The sequence below is a fragment of the Lagenorhynchus albirostris genome, chromosome 15, assembly GCF_949774975.1.
Source record: "Lagenorhynchus albirostris chromosome 15, mLagAlb1.1, whole genome shotgun sequence".
Taxonomy (NCBI): Eukaryota; Metazoa; Chordata; class Mammalia; order Artiodactyla; family Delphinidae; genus Lagenorhynchus; species Lagenorhynchus albirostris.
This window is the reverse complement of record NC_083109.1, coordinates 49,919,460-49,939,220: the sequence shown is the minus strand read 5'-3', so window position 1 is coordinate 49,939,220 and position 19,761 is coordinate 49,919,460. Positions and strand designations below refer to the sequence as shown.

Genomic DNA, 19,761 nt, shown 5'->3' with positions numbered 1-19,761 from the left:
CCCCGTCCCGCCCCGCCCCACTCACTGGTCATTGCAGATGCAGATGATGGGCCTCATCAGGATCCCCCCTTCCGCCCGGCGCCGCCGCCCCCCGCCCGTGGGCACAGCGGGGCCCCCTGGCTCTGCCTCCTGTCGGCCCTGGCGATCCAAGACGCTCAGGAGAACATTGATGGCAGCCTGAGGGGACATGCAGACGGAGGTGAGTCACAGCCCCCACTGCCTGCCCACCCGGCCGCAGCACACCCAGGAGGCCCACCGTGGGGGCCCCGTCGATCTCATCGATAACCAGGCAGTTGGGCCTCCCACCAGTGCCCAACACCGACTCCATCTGCGTGGCTGCCTCGATGCGCGTTCGGAAGGCCTCAGGGCTGCGGTCATCACTGGAACCAAGAGGCCAGGGAGGGGCTGTCAGGGCAGCCATGGCCTCAGCCAGTGCAGCAGCCATGGCCTCAGCCAGGGCAGCAGCCAGTGTCCCCAGCAGGACAATTTCCCAGGGCAGAGCCACCACGTGTACAACTCACGGATACTACACAAGGCCACCCCATGACACTGTGGCTAAATCCCAGTGAGCCCTGAGGATGGACAATTCCACAGCCCACCACCCCCAGGCTTTCAAGGTTGTATCCCAGGCTCGACCAGACATACCAGGACAAAAGGAGACCTGGCCCTCCCCCAACTCACCTCGCGTTCATTTCCACCACAGAGTACCCAGCATGCTGCGCAATCACATGGGCCAGGGTGGTCTTGCCCAGCCCTGGGGGCCCACATAGCAGCGCCACCTGCAGCCGAGGCAGGAGAAAACGTGCTGTAACCCACACCACCTCACGGACTCTGGGAGACCCTGACCCAACCGCCAGAGACTGAAAATCCTATCCCGTGAAGCTCAGTGCTAAGAGATGTTCTCCTGCCCTGCCCCAGTCACCAAAGGAAAACAAGCCCCTGCCTGCTGGTCGTGCAGAGCGAGAATAAAGCCTTGCCTGAAGTGAGTTACGTTTGTACCTGACAAGGACACAGCTGTTACTGACGTGACTAACAGCCAGAACCCACCCACAGTCCAGCATAATCACTGTGGGGAGGTGCAGAGCCCTGCAAGGAGTGCTAGTCTTATCTAAGTCATTAGAAGAAAGGACTCAATTCCCAGCTCACGTTGCTGACACTCCTCACCTAGACCCTGACATCGTTCCACCTACACCCTCGGGGGCAGTAAATGTGCCTCATGGCCCCCAGAGGCTGCAATGGTGCCAGCCATCCAGAGAACAGCCCACAGCCAGGTGGGCTCACCTTCTGCCGGGGCCGCCCGCTTGGATCCAGCTCAGCCTCCAGCATCTCCTCTAGCACCTGTCCGTGGCTTTTCCACTTGCTGGAGGCTGTGGCCTCCTTGCCACCACGGGCCGGTTCCACACTGGGTCTGGGCTTCCGGGTGGGCCGCTCTCGGCCAAACACCACCAAGTCCCACAGCTTCAGCCACTTGAGGAGGCAGCGGTTGGTGAACTGCAAGAAGAGAGGCCCAGCCTGGGGGGGCGGCCACCAGCACCAAGGACTCCTAGTGCCTGCCCCTCATGTCACCCTACTGTCATGAGCCCAAAGACACACACAGTGATGCTGAGGCTGAATGACAAGTGATGACCGGTGAAAGGCTCTGTACTGGCCTCAGTTTCCCCACCTACAATTCAACGAGGCTGGTCAAATCCCTTCTCCAAATCCTGACCCCTCTGTGGGCTGGCAAAATGAAGACCTGCTAGGCCCTAAGTACTTTTCTCTCGGCAACAAAGAAGCCAGTCACACTTCACTTAAGCAAAAACAGGACCTCACGTCGTCACTGAGCAGCTCCGTATAGCGTTGGGGTGCGAACTCATCCACCCAGAGGCAATGCTGGGAAGCATCTTGGCTGTCAGCCGGCTCTTCCTCAGAGGCCCCCGAGGGCTGGGGCCCCTCCTCCACCTCCTCTGACCTAAGACTGGAGAGCATTGTGCCCTGAGCCACTGGGCCTTAACCCCATGCAGGGATCACACCCCCCAGAATACATGCTGGTGGTCAGCAATCCAAGGACCGGTGAGGACCTCAGAGGTGGAGGGGCCCACTGTGTCACCTGCACAGTGTGTCCGAGAGCCGCTGGGCCTCTTCCAGCAGTCGCTGCCGCCGCTGTGCAGACAATGGGGTTGGAATCAGGATGGCTCAGCCAGCCATTCACCCCTGAGCTACCTCTCCCTTCCCAGCAAACCCCAGCAGACCCTACCTCGCTGTCGATCTTCTCCTTCAGGGAGGCAAAGGACACACCCAGCAGATCCAGCTGGCCACGGCCACGCCACCGGATGTCAAGAAGAGGGCTCTGCAGGGAAGGGAGAGCATCAGTCACCCTCCTCTAGGTTATGGGATTTCTACAACCCCCCTCCCAACAGTGCTCAGGGACCTAGATGGCATTTCCTAGCATCAACGGGCCACAAGGAGCCCCTTCTCACCAGGGACCCCAAGGGATCATTGGAATGGCAGCAGATCTAAGGTGGAGGAAAAGAGAAAAGAAGAAAAGAAGTAAAAAGAAGGAGAAGAAGAAAAAAGAAGAGAAAGAGGAGAAAAGTTAAGGAGAAAGATGGCTCTCCCGAGTGGAAGACTAGAGGCCAGATGGACCTCTAGAGGGGTTCCCAGGGTCAGGGTAGGGGATGTGATGTCCAGGCCCCCGCTCGTGTCTGCACAGCACCCACCTGGACCCCAGTGCCCACTGGGTCAGCCTGAAGCACTAGAAAGGCCCGGTTGCCATCAGTGGAGGTCACATTGATGTAGTCCTCCAAGACAGGGGGCCGCCTCAGGACAGGATTGCGGGCGGCTGGCGAGGCCTTAGTGAGACCCACATCAGCCCCAGTGTCCAAGGGCCTGGGAAGGGACCATGACCATCTTGGGGATTCCTGGGGAAAGGACTTGGATCCACTGCTGGCTACCCAGCCCTCCCACAGACCCCCAATCCCCAGCCCTCAAGACGTTGTCGAAGAAACCAGATCCTTCCAAGATACTGAGATACCTGTACCCCAAGCTACACACCCCTTGCCCCATAGTTCAGCAGGGACCTCAGGACTCAGTGGGGGGGTGATGTCCTGAGTCGGGGAGTCAGGAGGCAGCGGCTCTTCCATCTCATCGGACCTGAAGTTCAGTCTCCTGGCAGCCTCCAGCCTGGACCGTTTGACTTTGGGGGCTGGGGAGACACATGGAAGGAACAGAGGTCCTTCTCCAGCCTCGAACCCCACCCCTATGCTCTGGGCCCCCGGAAAACATACTAGGGGGCAGGGGTCTGTCCCCGTGGATGTCAGCGGCCAGCTGCCTCTTCCTGGCACCGCCCTTGCTGTTCCTTGGAGGTCCGCCTGGAGAGCAGTGAGTGGCAGCGTTCCCTCCAGCAATGGTCTCCTCGAACGTCAGGCGGGGCCGGCCCACGGTGGGCCAGGGGTCCCTGGAAGGTGACATGGCGGTTGTCCCTGCGGAGAGAAAACTCACAGCAGTCATGCAGAGCATTTCGTCTGCACACAGTCACAGCCCCCGAGGTCGGCGGCGCTGCAGGGCCCTGCTCTCTCTCAGGTTGTTGCTGCCTCCCGGCCTTCGCGCCTCCCCTCCGAGCAGCCCTCCTGGAATCCCCGGGTGGGCCAGACCCCTGTCGAGCTACGGGGGACGAGGCCACGGCAGTGCCCACGCCTACCTTCCAGCTCGGCCAGCACCTCGAGCTCGGCCGCGAACTGGCTGTGGAAGTCATCCTCGACGCCGTACAGCTCCTGCTCGTAGTCCTCCATGGCCGCCCGCCGCCGGCTGCGAACCTCCCGCGCCCAGCGCGCAGCTCCTGCCCAAAGCGACCCGGCGCCGCCAATCAACGGCCGGCGTATCCGGACGCTCGCCATTGGTCAGCGGGAGGGGCGGGGCGTGGGCGGGGCTGCGCGCGCAGGCCGGGCGGGGCTGAGTCTGTACGTTGGAGCTGGAGCGGCGGGATCCGGGCGCTCTCCATTGGTCAGCACGGCCGCCCGTCTGCGCCGTGGGCGGGACGTGGGCGGGACGTGGGCGGGACTGAGCGCCCAGGCTGGGCCCGGCGAGGCGCACCTCTGTGGTCCAAGTGACTGCTCCGGGGCTGCTGGGCCACGAGGCAGGGAGACGCGAGGGCAGGAGCCAGGGCCGGGCAGCAGCATCGGGGGCCCAGACGGCGCAGCTCAGCTGCAGGTCGATCTCGGAATGGGCAGGGGCGCGGGAAGTGTTCGCAGTGGAGTCCGCCGGGCACCTCTCCGCCTGTGCCCATCAGACGCGGGAGGCGAGGGTTCCTCGGAGGGGAGGCAGGGCAGGGGACGTCTACGTGGGAGAGGGAGAGCCCCATCCCCTGCCCTGCACTCCACCCCACTCAGGAAAAGGCTCCTATCGCGCGTCCGTGGCCCGTCCGGGAAGGGTCCGTGGGAGCAGGCTGGAGGGCAAGACTGCTTCTCCCCAGGCCCGGGTCTGGCAGGACTAACCCACAGCCAGAGCCTAGGGCAACACTAGCTCCCCTGATATTGGCCAGACCCCTGCTACTTGACACCCTGCTACTTGACTCAGAGGTGGGAGTGCAGGCACACAGTAGGTCTGCAAGCTTGCCTGACACAGCCTCGGTGGCTTCAGACCCAGGGCCCTGGGGAGCAGGGGTGTCCACGCCAGGTGGGCAGGACCCTGATGTGGGCTGGGCACCCCATGACCCCGCTCCATGCACTTGCCCTGCATTGCAGCCACCATGGAGCCAGGCAGCGTGGAGAACCTGTGTGTCGTGTACCGGAGCCGTGACTTCCTGGTGGTGAACAAGCACTGGGATGTGCGCATCGACAGCAAGTCCTGGTGGGAGACGCTGACCCTCCAGAAGCAGCTGCGGCACCGCTTCCCAGAGCTGGCCGACCCTGACACCTGCTACGGGTTCAGGTACCCACAGCAGCCTCCGTCGGTGGGAAGCGGCCCACAGCCCAGCCACCACTGATCCTCTGCCCCATGCCAGGTTCTGCCACCAACTGGACTTCTCCACCAGCGGGGCACTCTGTGTGGCCCTGAACAAGGCAGCCGCAGGCAGTGCCTACAGGTGCTTCAAGGACCGGAGAGTCACCAAGGCTTATCTGGCTCTGGTAAGGCCCAGCTGGTCCTTGGAGCAGGAGACTCCAACACTCAATCCACTTTGATAGCCTCTGGCTGTCAGATGGGTTTCCCAGCAGTGGTGGGTGACCCCGTGAGCAGCGTGTGACCCCCTTCCTGGCAGGTGCGGGGGCACGTCCAGGAGAGCCGAATGACCATCAGCTATGCTATTGGCAAGAACAGCACAGAAGGCCGGACCCACACCATGTGCATTGAGGGCACACAGGGTACGGAGGGCAGGGGGTGGGGGCCAGGGGCACAGTCGTCCAGTGGGGACCCTGGGTAGGCTGGGGCAACCCGGGCAGGCGACCTGGGATTGGGGTGGACTCAGCCATGGAGCTGGCCCAGCCAACTCTCTGGGCTTTCCTTGCTCCCTTCAGGCTGTGAGAACCCAAAACCAAGCCTCACTGAGCTGGTGGTCCTGGAACACGGACTGTATGCAGGTGATCCTGTCTCCAAAGTGCTGTTGCAGCCTCTCACGGGTGTGTCCAGGGCACGTGTGCCCAGGTCTCCTTGCTATCTGCTGATGGTGTCCTGCCTTGGGCATCTCCTGGCACAGGGCACCGAAGTGTCCCCATCACACAGGAAAGGAACCTGCCCAGGGTCTCCCAGCATTGCTGGCCAGGCTGACTCCTCCCCCACACTCAGCCTCACAGCCTGCAGCCTCTTGCCCTGTACGAGGTCGCTCTGGCCTGGGTTCTCTAGTTGATCGAGCATCGCCCTGGCCTCACCAGGGGCAACCCCAGAAGTCGCTTCTGTTCTGAGTTCTGACGTCTTTGTGGCATGAAACAGGGAGGTCTGCTGCCCCCAGGGGTTGTGTGAGGCTTCAAGGACGGTGCTGGGCATGATGTGAATGGGTAGGGGGTGGGCATGGGGTGGCGCCCCTGCCTGACTGGCCCCCTCTCCTCCCCAAAGGACGGACGCACCAGCTGCGCGTGCACTGCAGCGCCCTGGGCCACCCCATCGTGGGGGACCAGACCTATGGCCAGGCCTCGAACCAGGAGGACCAGCCCTTCCGCATGATGCTCCACGCCTTCTACCTGCGCATCCCCACATGCACCGAGTGCGTGGAGGCCTGCACGCCCGATCCCTTCGTGCCCACCCTCGATGCCTGCTGGAGCCCCCACACCCTGGTGCAGCCACTGGACGAGCTCGTCCAGGTCCTGCGGGCTGCCCCAGACCCTGACCCCACAGAAGGGGGCCCCAGGCCCTGCAGCCCCTCCACGCCCCTGCCCGGGCCGGGCCGGCCCCCACCGCCCCCTGCCAAGCTCCCTGAGACAGAAGCACAGCGGGCCTCCTGCCTGAAGTGGCTGTCGGAGTGGACGCTGGAGCCGGACAACTGAGAGCATCGTGCTGGGGTGGGGATGGCAGGCTGGGACTCCAACGGTTGGGGGCTGCAGGTCAGAGTCCTGGACACATCCCTGCAATGGCCAGGCCTGGCCAGCAGGGGGAGCCAGGCAGCTGCAATTCCAGAGGATTAAGCTCTTGGGCTGTGGGACCCACATGGGCCTCCCTCCCAACACCCCAACCCCCACAAACTGCCCCAGAGCACCTCCCTGGTTCTAGAGCCTCAGCCCCAGGAACTTATTTGTAGACTTGATCGGGGTCACTCTGGAAGAGGCAGAGCCAGGACCTGGGCCACCCTCAAGGTGGGCTCCTCCTGGGCCCCCAGCCAACACCCCAGAGCACCATGCTCCATGCTGCTTTGCTTGGACCCTCTGTGGCCATCACCCCAGCCTGGCTGGGTTCTCCATCTGCAGACCTCAACCCTCCTTGCTAGGCCCGTCTGACCTTGTGCCTTTGCTTCTGCTAGACTCTGCCCCCTCCACCTGCATCCTGAGCGTCTCACATGGAGGTGGGTGTGGGCCACACTCCTCAGCCCCCACCTCACGTGCCATCCCTCCAGGCCTGCCCTGAGCGCTGCTCCATGGGGTCTTCCGGGCCCCTAATTGCGGCTGCTGCCTCCATCACCTGCCTGGCAATTTCCAGGCAGGACCTCAGCCTGAGAGCAAGGGCAGCCCACCAGCCCCCCCCCCTCCATCCCCACAACACGGCCACGCCTCCCCAGCCATAGCTGAGCTCTGAGAACTGGGAATAAACGCTCAATGACTGACCCTGCAAGTGACCATGAATGTGCCTGATGTGGGGATTTCAGGGGGCTCACACCCCCACCCCATCCCTTCACTGGACAGACCTTTGCCCTAGACCCCAACAGGAGCCAGGACGGACCTTATAATCCTAGCTGCTGACCTGCCCACCCCCCATTCAGTGAACACCCTGCAGCCCTGGTGTGGGGGCTGGGCTCTGAGTAGGGGACAGAGCTGGGTCAGCTGCATCCCTGGAGGACCCCAAGACCCACAGCCAAAACCATCAGAGCATCCACCTGGTCCCACCAGTGTTCTCCGTAGAGCTGCTGCCCTCACAGTGCAAACCTTGGGGCCCTCCAACACCTCAGAATGCCACAGGAGGGCTGGCGCCTAGGCCTCCAGCCAGTTTGAGGTCACACACCATGTCCCTGTGCCCAACTAGGCTAGGCCCCTCCTCTTGGCCGGCCAAGGCAGACAGGCCCTATTGTGGGGCTCCTGGGCTCACCCCACCTGTGACCACAGCAAGCTCTCAGCCCGGGTGGAGCCAGAGGCAGCCCCCCACCCCACCCCCACCCCGCATGGGGCCTCTGCAGAGACCCAGGTCCCAGCCTCTGCTCCCCCGTCTCCTCATCTGTAACAGGATCGGAGGGACCCACGGGGCAGCAGCCCGGACAGATGGATGGCTACTGTGATGTGCCCAGCACAACCCTTTCTCGTCAGATGGGGGCGGGGTGGGAGAGCATCACCTTCCTGGCACTCCCAGCACCTCACCTCCTTGCTGAGGACTGCCCCACCTCTCCCCCCACCACCCTCCGCTCCACCTCCTTCCCACTACCTTCAACCTCTGCCCTCCTCTCCCCGCCACCATCTGCCCCCCCACACCCTAATGCCCTCCTCTGCCATCAACTCTTACCTGTTTCACCCCCTTCTCAGCATTTCACCACTGTCTCCTCCTTAGGTCCCTGCGGAGCATCAGCTCCTCACCCACAGCGTGGCCCGGCCCACAGACCCTGCTCAGTGAGTGTGTATAGAGAATGAAAGAATGGTCCCCAAAGGACTCAGGGCCGTGAGCCCACTTTGTGCAGGCTTCCCGCCTCTCCCCACGCCCCCTCCTCACGGCCCCACCCCCTACACCTCTGGGCGGTGCTCAGCCACTGTCATGCCTGCTGTTGCCACACGGGGTCACTGCTGACCCCGGCCCCTCATAGCCCTGTCCTCTTGAGACTGCGGTGACCTTTGGAAGTTCCATTTCCCATGGACACACCCAGGTGCTTCCCAACTGCTGGCACCTGCCAGAGGGTCTGGACCTACAGGGGCTGTGGCCAAGCCAGGACCACCCTGACAGCCCTTCCTTCCAGGGGCCCCCAGGGGCCCCTCCCCACCCAGCTCAGGCAGGGCTACCCCACAACACCCCAAAGGGTGGCCAGGTCTTCCTCTCTGTGCCCCAGCGACTGGCCACATGTTGGGGCCCTCCCTGGGGCACAGGTCCTGAACTCTGGAGGGCGTTTCTCATGCCAGGACAGAGAGAATCATTTTTCTTCAGCTGGCTGGCATCATTGCTGTCCCCCCGCTCAGGTCCCAGGAAGCTGCTGGTGAGGCCAGGGAGCCAAGGGTCACCCCCACCCCCACCCTTCTGTAGCCAGAAGTCTCGGCTGGGCCAGGAACCAGCCTCCAGGGCCCCCACCCCCGACCCCAGCCACAGGGACGGGAGCACACAGCGGACGCCACCACGTGGCCCTGGGGCTCCAGCCCCTGCTTACTGCCAAATGGCCTGAGGAGGTCAGCCAGGTTGGGGCCTTGGGACGACCCTGACTGATGGTCTGCAGGGTAGGACCAGTTGGCTGAGGAGGGGCCTAGGGGAGAGCGGAGGGCAGGCATGACCCGCCGCAGAGCACTGACCTGGGCATAACAGCCTGGCTCAGGGCCCATGGGCTGAGCCTGCAGAGCAAGCGACAAGACAGACAGGAAGAGGGGTAGACTGGACAGACAGACAGGCAGCCACAGAGGGAGGGAAGGCAGGATGGAAGGGCAACAGGGGCCCATGGGTAGGAACTGCCCTGGGGATATTCCATGTATATTTCCCCTCTCCCCACAGCCTGGCTCCTCCCCCTGAAGAGCCCTGTCAGCCCCTCTGAGAACCCCCAGGACCACAGATCCTGACCTTGCTCCCTACAGGTATGCTGCCTCTCCCGTTGGCCCCAGGACATGGGGTCCACCCAGTCCATCTGCCCCCCACAGCCTACTGTGGGGCAGCCCGTGAGCGGTCATGCTCCAGGGGGCACAATGCCGGCAGGTCAGGAGCACACCCAAGTGCCCAACCCTGCCCCTGCTCACTCTGTGTGGACAGGGACAAGCCGTCAGCCAGCGTGGGCCTCAGTCTCCTCGTGTGTACGGCAAGCATTGTGCCGTGCTGCTGGCGGGGGCCGGATTCCATGAGCAGTACAGGACAGAGCTGGGGATGGGTGTGACTCTCTACAGCCCAGCACTTGCTCTGTTGCTGCGGTCATTTGTCCACCCGGGACCTTGGGCTTCCCTAGAGGCCAAACCCAAAAGGGGCAGCCAGCATCTGGCCTCCTGCACTCACTGGCCTATGGGGAGTGTCCTTCAGCCAGGCCTGGACCCTGAGGTGGGTGGAGACCCCACCACCAAGTGACATCCCACCCCCACAGACCCCTCAGCACCCAGAGCTCCAGCAAGCCCTCAGCCAAAACTGACTGCTCCAGAGCTGACCAGCCAGCCTCAGGGGGTCAGTGCTAGAGCCCAGGGTGAGCCTGCCCACCTCCAGCGGGACCTGCTCCCTGGACCCCGCCCCCCTCCAGACCCTGGGGGTCACTGTCCTCACTGCCACACACCCTGCCAGATGGAGCTGAGCTGGCCCTCCTGGTGGCCAAGGGGCCCTTGGAAGCCCATCCTGGGCCAGCTGGACGGGGAGTCACTGGACAGTTTTCAGGGGAGAGGGGCTGTCACCACAAGCTCTGGGTGCCCTCCAGCTCTAGATGCTGCAGCTGGACTCCCATGGGGCCTATCCAGGGGCCGGGGAGCGATCCTCAGCTGGTCTCTCCAGCTGCCGGTCCCCCAGGGTCAGCACCTCTGCTTGTCTGCGGGGCTGGCTCGATGGGCATGTGTGGACCTTGATGCAGGTGGTAGTTGTTCAGCGGCTGAACCCATGTCATGGGGGCTCAAGGCCCCAGAGCCCTCTTGGCCCTGCCAAGCAGAGGCAGATGTGGTGAAAGCTGGGGCCAAGGGCCAGCCTGGGGCACCCAGCCCGCCCCACCTCAGCTGGGGAAGAAGTGTCTGTGGGCATCTTCATTCCCAACCCTCCCGCAGCCACACCTCCTGCTCTGCCTTGGAGACCTGCCCTGTGGAGCCGTCCCTGTCCTGGGCCCCAGGGTGCTGGGCCCCAGGGCCACATGTGTGGCAGGCACAGCTCTCCCATTGAGGCTGCCTGCACACCCTCCCTGCCCCACAGTGCACACACGTGTGGACATGCATAGCCGGCTCTGCTCCAGTATCCACAGTACAGAAACACGCCACATGTCACTCAACCCAGGCCCCACAGTGGGGCCACGAGTGCCTAAGATCCCTGCAGGGGACACATGAACCACATGCACCACGTGTGCACATAGATGTGTGTGCTCCTCGGTGCACACGGATGTGCATGTGTGCTCACACATGGATGCCAGCACACGTCAAGTGCAGGTGTACACGTGTACAAACGCAGGTGCGACCCTCAGGGCAAGGTCATGGCTGAGCCAGGCCCCCCAGGGGAGGGGTATGTGCTGGGCAGCCGCCAACTGGGAGCTAAGCCTCCCGCTCCTGTGAGGCTGGGGAGCAGGTGCCCACTGCTCTTGGGGCCTCCAGGGGCTGACAAGGCTGCATCACCTGGTATAGCCCCAGCCCCTCCCCTACACATCTGCCTGGCAGGCATCACTGCAGGAGTGGGTGGCTGGCAGGGCAGGGTGCTGAGCGAGCTATGGAGGTGAGCGGAGACCATGGTGCCCCCACCCTGCACCACCCCTGCGCCCCGAAGCTCAGTTGCAGGGGCTGACACAGAGCAGGGTGGGACCACTGGTGTCTGGACTCCTGGCACCACGTCTACAATATCCCCGCTTCTGATATCTGCCGCCTGGACCTGGAGCAGCCTCCTTCTAGGACAGACAGATTTCTTGGTGCTCAGGTGGGGGCGGGGGTGGGACGGGAGCCGCGACCAACTGGACGCACAGGGCCCCAGCTGTGAGTCTGGCCTCTGTGTGGCCCTGGGCAGGTAGGTAGCTGAGCCTCCGTCTTGGCCCCCACTTGGGGCGGTTACCTCCCCATCTTCCTCCTGGGCCATGCAGAGTCCAGAGGCGCACAGGTGCCCCAAGCCAGCAGCCCGTGCAAGGCCGTGGTCCAGGAGCCAGCAGTGTGGACCAGGCTCCCTGGCGCAACCTCCTCCCCAGGCCTCAGTTTCGGTCTCCACCACGGCCAGAGCTGCCAGCAGGCTGCAGCATGGGCTGTGCCCGGGGCCAGGTCTCACTGGGCATCCGAGGCCCTGAGAAGGGAAGGGGGCTGCCTGGGCCGCCTGGTGTGGGGGTGAAGCTGGGGCTGCACCAGGGTAGGTTGGGGGCCAGCAGGCCTCTCACCCCAGCTGCTGCAGGGACTCACTGGGACCGCCGCCCACCCCCACCTCCGAGCTGTTGAGAGAGCTGTCCACTGGAGACACAGCAGCCCAGCTGCAGATCCCCTGAGCCCTGACCTGTGATAAGAAAGCCGGGATTTGGCCTGGCTCCCCCTCTGCTGCTCCCTTTTGTTCCAGAGACACATTGCTTGTGGGTTGTGCCCTCCTGAAAGACGAAGAGACACGGCTGCAGCCCAAGGTTCGGGGTCACCTGCCCTGCATGGCACCTGTCCTGTGTGACCCTGGGTGGTGACCTCCCCTCTGTACCCTGCCCCAGCCTCACCACTTCCTGTCTCCTCTCCAGCTTGACCCAGACCCGCTGCCTGTGACCCCGGTGCCTTCCTGCCAGGATGACCAGTGGGCACCACACAGCCATGGGCCCCAGAGCAGGTGAGATGACTCTCCCTCCCCTCTTGGGGGGCAGCTCCCATGGCCGGCTCCTCGGGGTAGCAGGACCACCCTCTTTCCTCCTGAGCCTCTACTGGGGGTCCGGGAAGGGAAGGGGGTGGCACAGATGGGGCACTGCGGGTGGGGGTTCTGTTGGGGACAAGGCAGGGACAAGGCGGGCCATGGCTAGAAGGGACTGAGCAACCGAGGAGCAGGAGAAGGTGGTAGCTGACCCCTGTCCCTCTGCTCGGGGGTTTCAGGGCTCAGACTGTGAAGACAGAGCCACAGGGGGTGGAGGGAGAAGGTGCACACACGTGGACACTGGTAGGCATGCATACAGGCCATCACATAGGTGTGTACATGCTTCCAGACACACAGTCACATGCTACCAGCTACACATCGTCACAGAATGTATACACTGCCACACCAGCAGGCACACAGGTCTACTGTGTAGTCATGCATGCCATCCCACACATGTACACCTCACCATACTCGTGTATACACCACCACCACTGTACATACCATTAGGGGCACAGGCATACAGCATCAGACAGTCGTGTATACAGGTAGACACACTGCCACACATGTTCACCTGGTCCCACAGCACGCTCAGACCCAGGCTGGCACACAGGTGACCAGCACCGTGGAGCTCCCAAGGACTCCGTATTGGGGCTGTCACAGGCCCACCCGGGACACAGGGAGCCCTGGGGAGACCGACACTGGACGCTCCCACACAGATGCTTATGGCCTGTTCTGTTCCAAGTGGCCTGGTGAGCCCAGGCCTCGCCTTTCTGGTGTCACTCACTGCCCACTGCTCTCATCCCCAGGCCGAGGGTGCCACCCAGGGAGGGCTGGATGTCAGCAGGGCCAACATGTGGGCCAGGTGAGTGCAGGTTCGGAGTCACAATCAAGTTTCCCCAACAGATTCCTTGGCAGGCCTGGGTGGGGGTGAGAAGGAGGGACCATCTCCAGGGTCTGCATTTGACGGCCCAGACATGGCCGGGGCAGGACTGACTCCCGGCTCCTATATGGGGGGCCTGGCCCTGCCTGCCCAGGTCACTCGCTGGAAATGGCTCAGGGCAGCTGGTGTCCTTCATCAGAGTCACACCCACATGGCTGGGACAGGACCCCAGGCCATCGCAGCTGGCTGGGGCCCGGGTCCCCCACCTCGGCCCGGCAGACAATCACTTTTTGTTTTTCTGGGGGGTGCCGCGTCATGCGGCATGTGGGATCTTAGTTCCCCAACCAGGGATCAAACCCACACCCCTTGCATTGGAAGCACGGAGTCTTAACCACCGGACTGCCAGGGAAGTCCCGACAATCACTTCTTGTCCTGAGGCCTCTCAGCTTTCTTCTTTCCGCCCCAAGCTTTGCTGCCCTCTCAGGTCCCAAACTGAGACTCTGTCCTGGTGGGGGTTGGAGGCCACTGATCTGCCATCAATCAATTGATCAGTCAGTTGACTGATCAGGCAGGGCTGGAGGCCAAGCTGGACCAGCTGGGCCCAGGCTAAGGTCTCATGAGACCTGACCCTCCCCTGTGCACGGATCTTACTAGATTCACATCATGAGGAAGGCCTGGCTGCAGACACCCAACAGGTGCCCTTCAAAACCTCAGCCATCGCTGGGACCTCAGAGCCCCAAGCTCTGGAACTGGGCCTCAACCAGACCCTGAGTCTGGACAGGGGCCACTTTTAAGCCCTGCTCATAGCTCAGAGCCCAGCACCAACAGGGCGCCCTCGGGGGAAATGTGTGGTATGCATATGCTGACAGCCAAAGCCTTGCTGTCCACACCTCCTGGGTCTCTCACCCCCACCCTGTGTTGAGGAGTCTGACCTCCACCCCAAATGCTGCAGTCTGGGACCCCTACTCCCTCTGCCCCTCACTGTCTATCTCCTTTCTGCCCAATGCCAACACCTCCCTCCTGCAAGGCTTCTGGTGCCAGCCGGCCAGTCAGCTAGCCCGGGACCAGCTTGCCGCTCTGATCAGGAGGATGGAGACGCAGCATGTCCTCCTCGGAGCCTGGCAGGTCAGCGGCGGCCCTTACCAAGACTGCCTGGGTGTCGAGGGCAAGGGCAGACTCCCTGGAGAAGGGCCCCAGGGACGGGCAGGAAGGGAGGCATCCCTGGCAGAGGACCCAGGCAGCAAGGGCCAGGAATGTGGTGCCAGGACACGGAGTAGCTCTCCTGAGCACAAGGGCCCTGTGCTGGAGAGCTGCACGATTGTCTCTAGCTGACACAAGATGCGCCCCTCAGGTCACCCAGCGGACAGGAAGTTAGCCTCTGAGGTGGGCTTCTCTCTCCCCTGGATGATGTTCCAGTGTGGCCCACTTTGGACTGTTTCCAGGACTTCTCACCAATCACCCACAGACTCCTGCCTCTTGTTCTTGGTTTGGTGAGGGCTTGCCTACCTGGCCTCCATCTGGCACCTGTGGCAGGTCCTCCAGGCTCCCCGAGGGTGAGGGATCTTCCAGCCTGCTGGCCTCTCCTCCACCTGGGCTGTGAGAGGGGCCAGCTGAGCTCACCTGGACCCACAGCTGACCCAAGCGTCACCAGTCCCTGAGTTTAATAAAAGAAAGGAAGGAAAGAAAGCTATTGTCTTATTATAAAATTAATATAAAATTAGTAATAAATCTGAAACAACCCCAAAGTAGGCCAAGTAAGTGGGACAAGACGTCCAGGCAGGGGTGCATTGGATGAGCAGATCCTCAGTGAGCCAATGTGGTGCAGTGGGGGCTGGGGTGGGCAAGGGCCTGATGCCAGAGGAGAGGGGGCTCTCAAGCTGGGTTTGACCCGTTCTGAGGCCGGTTCTCGTTGTGGAGGTTGAGGCAGGAAGAGGAAAACATGAAGTCCAGGGACAGAGAGCCAGCAGGCAGAAGGAGGGGACGGGTGGACGTGGGGACAGGGGCTGAGAGGTAGGTGGGGGGCCCTAAGATGGGCAGAGGGAAAGGGGCTGGGCAAGCCCCCGGCCGGGCAAGGAAGTGACACGCCGCCTGCCCTGCCCAGCTCAGCTGTCTGGCCAACCTGGCCGCCCGGCAAGGCCTCCAGGGCGACTTCGAGCTCCACCCCACCAACCTGCTGCTCCTCTACGAATGAGTGCCCCTCCCCGCCCAGCGCCCAGCCGCGTGGGCTGAGCATGCTCCCCAAGGACACCTCAGTCACTCGGAGGCCCCCCAGTTTCCCCCCCTCCTGACAGCCCCCCAACCTTCCCACAGACTGACACAGGTGAGGGAAGCCGACTGCCAGGCCTTCGTCCGCCGCACAGCCCAGGGCAACACAGGGCTGCTGACCAACCTGCCCGACCAGAAGGCCACCCTGCGGCACAGGGCCCTGGCCTGCCTGGTAGGCACCATGGGCCGGCCAGGCCAGGACAGGACAGGTGACGGGCAGTGGGACCAGGCTCATGCTGACCTGCTGTCCTGCAGGGAGGGCCCCGCCCGAGCCTCAGCACCTCCGACCTGCTGCTCCTCGGGGTCCTGGTGTGTGACACAGATGCATCCAGCATCATGGCTGCAGACCCCCATGTGCTGCAGAACCTGCGGCGCTGTCCCCAGCTGATGGCCGCCCTCAACAGGCTGCTGGCCAGCGGCAGGACCAGGCTCGGGTGAGTGGGGGCCCATGCCATCTGCCCAGGCTTCCCCTCCTCCACCTGATAGAGGAGGCAGCCTGGAGATCAATGTCCACAGCCCCACTGACCTCTAACCTCTGACCCAGCTCCCACCCCACTCTGACCCTGCAGCCTATGGGGTATGGGTTTGAGGTGCCCAGAGGCCTGGGGTGGGAGAGTCTCTGCTGGGCAGGCCCTGGGAATGGCACTCAGGGAGGGTAGGCGGTCTGAGGGGTCTGGGTGCTGTTCAGGGCCCAACACAGAGCCCCCTTCGCACACCAGGCCCTCTGGCTCCTGGAACCTGGAGGGGCTGCAGGCTCTGGGACCCCTAGCCACCTACATCAGCCCCAGCCTGTGGATGCAGCTGCAGGAGGTAGGGCAGCACCCCGGGGCGGGTGGGGATCCAGCCAACCTTCCACCAGCCTGCCCAGGCCTGATGGTCGGCCGGCAGCCACTCTGATGCCCAACTGCTGTCCCCAGTCGCTCCCCGTCACAGAGTTTCTGTCTGTGGGGAGGAAGGAGGGAACAGGTAGCCCTGGTGGCCCTCCGCAGGGTGTGGACTCTCCAGGCCCGCCCGCCAGGCCGTGGGCCTAGACTTCTTTGGCAGCATAGTGGCCATAGTGGCCACGGGCAGGGCAGCTCAGCCAGTGTGATGCCAGGCGCTTTGGCACTGGCTTCCTCGAGGCCAAGGCCAAGTTGGTACCCTCACGGCCCAAGCGGGACACAGGTCAGTGTGGCCACCATGGCCTGGGGATTTCACATCTCCCCCTGCTCGGGCTCCTCATCCCGGAGTGGGGGCACCAGAGGCATGTCACCCTCTGCCTGGACCTCCTGAGCTTGGCCCAGGGTCTCTGTCCAGGTTGAGGGGAGTGGTCAGAGTTTGGTGGGGCTGGACTGGGAGTTGAGACCAAGGTCAGGGTTGAGTCAGTCTGGTCCAGGCCAAGTTTTTGGCTAGGAGTCAAGCTTGGGAAGGGTCAAGGTCAGGAGTGAGGTGGGGCCCAAAGTCAGCAGCAGTGCTGACCAGCTGGGTCCTCAACACCCGTACTCCACCTTGCCACAGGGAGACCCTGCATCCCTGGCAACATCACTGCAGCCACGCTGCACAATGACCTCTTCCTGGTACGCTACGACTGCGTGCAGCTCGAGTCCTGCCTGGGCAGCCGTGTGCTCAGGGCCAACCTGGACCCCCTGCTGCAGCACCCACTGCCCACCCAGTGCCAGAAAGTCGTCAAGGCCAAGCTGGCTTAGGTGCGCCAGCGACCGGCAGTGGGAGGCAGGTGGTGGGCCGGCCATGTGGCCTGACCACCACCTGCCTCCCACTGCAGGTCTACCCAGGCAGCGTCCCCGAGGAGCAGCTGCAGCTCATCCCCTCGCTGGCCTACCTCTACTCCCATGTGGAGACTGGCCAGTGGCACATCAGGTCCAATGACACGGTCGTGGCCCTGCTGGCCCCAGACGGGGCCCTGGAGAACCAGACAGAGGTGAGGGTGGGGGTGGGGGTGGGCAGGGGACCCCGCTGACCCTGGCCTTGCAGACCCGAACCCTGCCCACAGGGCATCCTGCAGAAGTTCCTGGACCACAACGGCACCATCACCAGTGCCCTGCTTGTGGCCAACGGGGGCTCCCGCCTCTGTTGGATGAGCCCCCCCCAGATCCAGGCCATCCGGCCCTTGGAGTTTCGGTGAGCCCACCCAGCAACCCACCCTCCACACCTCAGAGCCACCTCCACTCCTCGGCCAAGGAAGGATTCTATGGGGGCCCAGGCCAGGCCATCGTAGGTAATTAGCTTCCTTCCTATGGCCTCCGTAACAAAAGATTAGAGTGGCTAAAAACAACAGAAATGTGTCCTCTCACAGTCTGGAGGCCAGAAGTCTGAAGTTAAGGTGTCAGCAGGGCTGGCCTCCCTCTGAAACCTGTAGGGGAGGCTCCTTCCTGCCTCTTCCAGCTTCGGGGCTACATCACCCCCATCTCTGCCTCTGTCACAGCTGGCTTCCCACTGTGTCCGTGTCCAAGTTTCCTTCTTCTTATGACACCAGTCGTTAGATTCAAGGTCCACCCTAAATCAGTATGACCACATCTTAATTTGATTACAGCTACAATTAGGAAAGACCCTATTTCCAGATAAGCTCACGTTCTGAGGTTCTGAGTGGACATGAACTTGGAGGAGACACTACTGAACCTAGCACGGAGAGCAAGAGGAAAGCTGTGGTTCAGAAAGCGGGAGCCAGGCCCAGCGTCCAGAGGAGAAGGGGCCTCTGGCCTGCCCATCAGCCTCACCCCCCACCCAGGCTGGCCGGAGCCCTAGACATCTCCTCCTGCCCTCAGAGCCGCAAGAACGTGCTCTACGACAAGGCCCGAGAGGCCTTCGGCACCGCCAGAACTGTAGACGCCTACTACAGCTTCACGCCTCCCCCTACCTCGGTGAGACCTCGCCCTGCGTAGGGCACGCCTCCCGGAAGCCCCGCCCCTCATCGCTGCCCCGCCCCTAGGCGGTGCCCCCGTGGAGGAGCTGCGGCACCTGCCCCAGGCTAACGTCTCCGTGGACATTGACACTTTCACCAGTCTGAACACCCGAGTGCTGCAGGTGGGCCGGGGGCTACCCGTCAGGGGGTGGGGCTGGCCTAGACGAGGATGCCTAGGTTACGGTCTGCAGGCCCCAACACCCACCCCAAAGTCGGAGGTGTGCAGGCAGTGTGGGCCCCAGGTCACTTCTCCAGGTGCGTTCTGCTGGGTCTCACCCCTGCGCTCCGGCCAAGCACTGACCCCGCCCACGACCCCTCGCTCCCTTCGCAGAGCCTGAGCGTGGGCAACGTGACGACGCTGCTGGGCTAGAACATGGGGGACCTGCAGAAGGCTCACAGCCACCCCACCATCAGCTCCTGGCTCTGCAGCCTCAATCGGTCAGCCCTGGGCGAGCTGGGCCTGGACACGGACCCAACCGGCCCCACCGGCCTCACCCACGTGACAACTAGGACCCCCAACACCATCCCCTGGATGCCCCATCTAGTCCCCACCTCAGACCGGCCTTGGAGCACTGACCCCAGCTCAGGTATGCCTGCACCCACCCTCCCCACTCCAGCGGGCCATCCCCGCTCTGCCCTGTGTGCCCCCCCTCCCCCAACTGCTACTAGCTTCTTGTCTTGCGCCCAATCTCATTCAGCGTTGGCCTACTCTTTCCATCTGCCTCCTCGGGTGACATCTGGGTGACACTGGCTTCACCTCGCATTGCCTGCTGAGGGACACCTCCTCCAAAATCTGCTGAGCAGCAGAAAGTGGAGAGTGGGGAAGTTTTGAGGTCCCCATCGGGACCCAGAAGAGCAGCTGTACATGGGGGTCCTCACTGCTCTTCCCCACCCACAGGGATGGTGTGAGCCCTGAGCCCGGCGCAGGGGCCGCCCAGGCCTGGGGGAGGCAGGACAGCCTGGGGGCTCCCAGCTGAACTGAAGGGTGCTCCTTCCATGTTCCACCTACAGGCAGCCCACCTGGGGTATCTGCCACTTGCTGTGGCCCTGCCGTCAGGCCTCCTGTGGCTGCTGTATTGGAGCACCCTGGGGCCCAGCTGGAACCACTCACAGGGCACGTGCCCCATGGCCTCCAAAGACAGCGCTGCCCCAGCACCACTTGCAGGAAAACCGGGGCTGGTAGGTGGAGCTGGATGCCTGCCTAGACCAAGATGCCTGCCCCATGCCCAGGGGACCTGGCCACGTCCCACATCCCAGGGGCCTGCAGGGCCAGTCCCTGCCCACACCCAGCTCCCAGGACCTGGAGCCAGACTGAGGACCTGGGCCCAGGGTCACTGCCCCAGCCAGTGAGGGAGATGCTGCCCCTGCCCTCTGGCTTCTTCCAGATGAAGAACTGGGGTTGGGGAGGGGTTTCCGCGGACTGACTTCGCTGATTGATTTGAATAAAGGACAA

At 63.1% G+C, this 19,761-nt stretch overlaps 3 protein-coding genes across 13 annotated transcripts in view; 2 read left to right on the top strand and 1 right to left on the bottom strand.

Annotated features, from left to right (window-relative positions):
- CHTF18 (chromosome transmission fidelity factor 18) overlaps nt 1-19,761 on the bottom strand; it is a 37,077-nt gene that overhangs the window by 4,531 nt on the left and 12,785 nt on the right. For 3 of the 8 annotated variants that reach the window (XM_060125054.1, XM_060125056.1, XM_060125058.1), the window contains exons 2-13: nt 14,651-14,798; nt 3,680-4,286; nt 3,267-3,461; nt 3,034-3,184; nt 2,700-2,868; nt 2,237-2,329; nt 2,090-2,142; nt 1,813-1,957; nt 1,282-1,491; nt 682-779; nt 257-380; nt 26-177 (exon numbers count right to left, since the gene is read on the bottom strand). In XM_060125054.1, coding sequence (XP_059981037.1) covers nt 26-177; nt 257-380; nt 682-779; nt 1,282-1,491; nt 1,813-1,957; nt 2,090-2,142; nt 2,237-2,329; nt 2,700-2,868; nt 3,034-3,184; nt 3,267-3,461; nt 3,680-3,875 — 1,586 coding nt within the window. In that variant the 5' untranslated portion in view covers nt 3,876-4,286; nt 14,651-14,798. Of the gene's footprint in view, nt 1-25; nt 178-256; nt 381-681; nt 780-1,281; nt 1,492-1,812; nt 1,958-2,089; nt 2,143-2,236; nt 2,330-2,699; nt 2,901-3,013; nt 3,185-3,266; nt 3,462-3,679; nt 4,287-14,650; nt 14,799-19,761 lie in introns of those variants that run through there. The other 5 variants (XM_060125055.1, XM_060125057.1, XM_060125060.1 and 2 more) reach the window with 5 other exon arrangements.
- RPUSD1 (RNA pseudouridine synthase domain containing 1) lies at nt 4,050-7,225 on the top strand. 4 transcript variants are annotated; one of them, XM_060125063.1, is made up of 6 exons: nt 4,050-4,188; nt 4,722-4,908; nt 4,982-5,105; nt 5,237-5,339; nt 5,493-5,594; nt 6,028-7,225. In XM_060125063.1, the coding sequence occupies exons 2-6, from the start codon at nt 4,727-4,729 to the stop codon at nt 6,453-6,455; spliced, it is 939 nt and encodes a 312-aa protein (XP_059981046.1). In that variant the 5' UTR covers nt 4,050-4,188; nt 4,722-4,726; the 3' UTR covers nt 6,456-7,225. The 4 variants fall into 4 exon arrangements, with proteins under 4 accessions (XP_059981046.1, XP_059981047.1, XP_059981045.1 ...); XM_060125064.1 differs by having other exon boundaries at nt 4,056-4,908; nt 5,493-5,555; XM_060125062.1 differs by having other exon boundaries at nt 4,056-4,908.
- LOC132506236 (mesothelin-like protein) lies at nt 15,084-19,761 on the top strand. The gene is given in 13 exon segments (XM_060124781.1): nt 15,084-15,154; nt 15,455-15,581; nt 15,665-15,843; nt 16,129-16,219; nt 16,428-16,484; nt 16,486-16,573; nt 16,907-17,094; nt 17,172-17,327; nt 17,400-17,527; nt 18,135-18,302; nt 18,304-18,430; nt 18,640-18,895; nt 19,320-19,761. Coding segments are annotated over 13 exon segments (1,830 nt in total). The 3' UTR covers nt 19,514-19,761.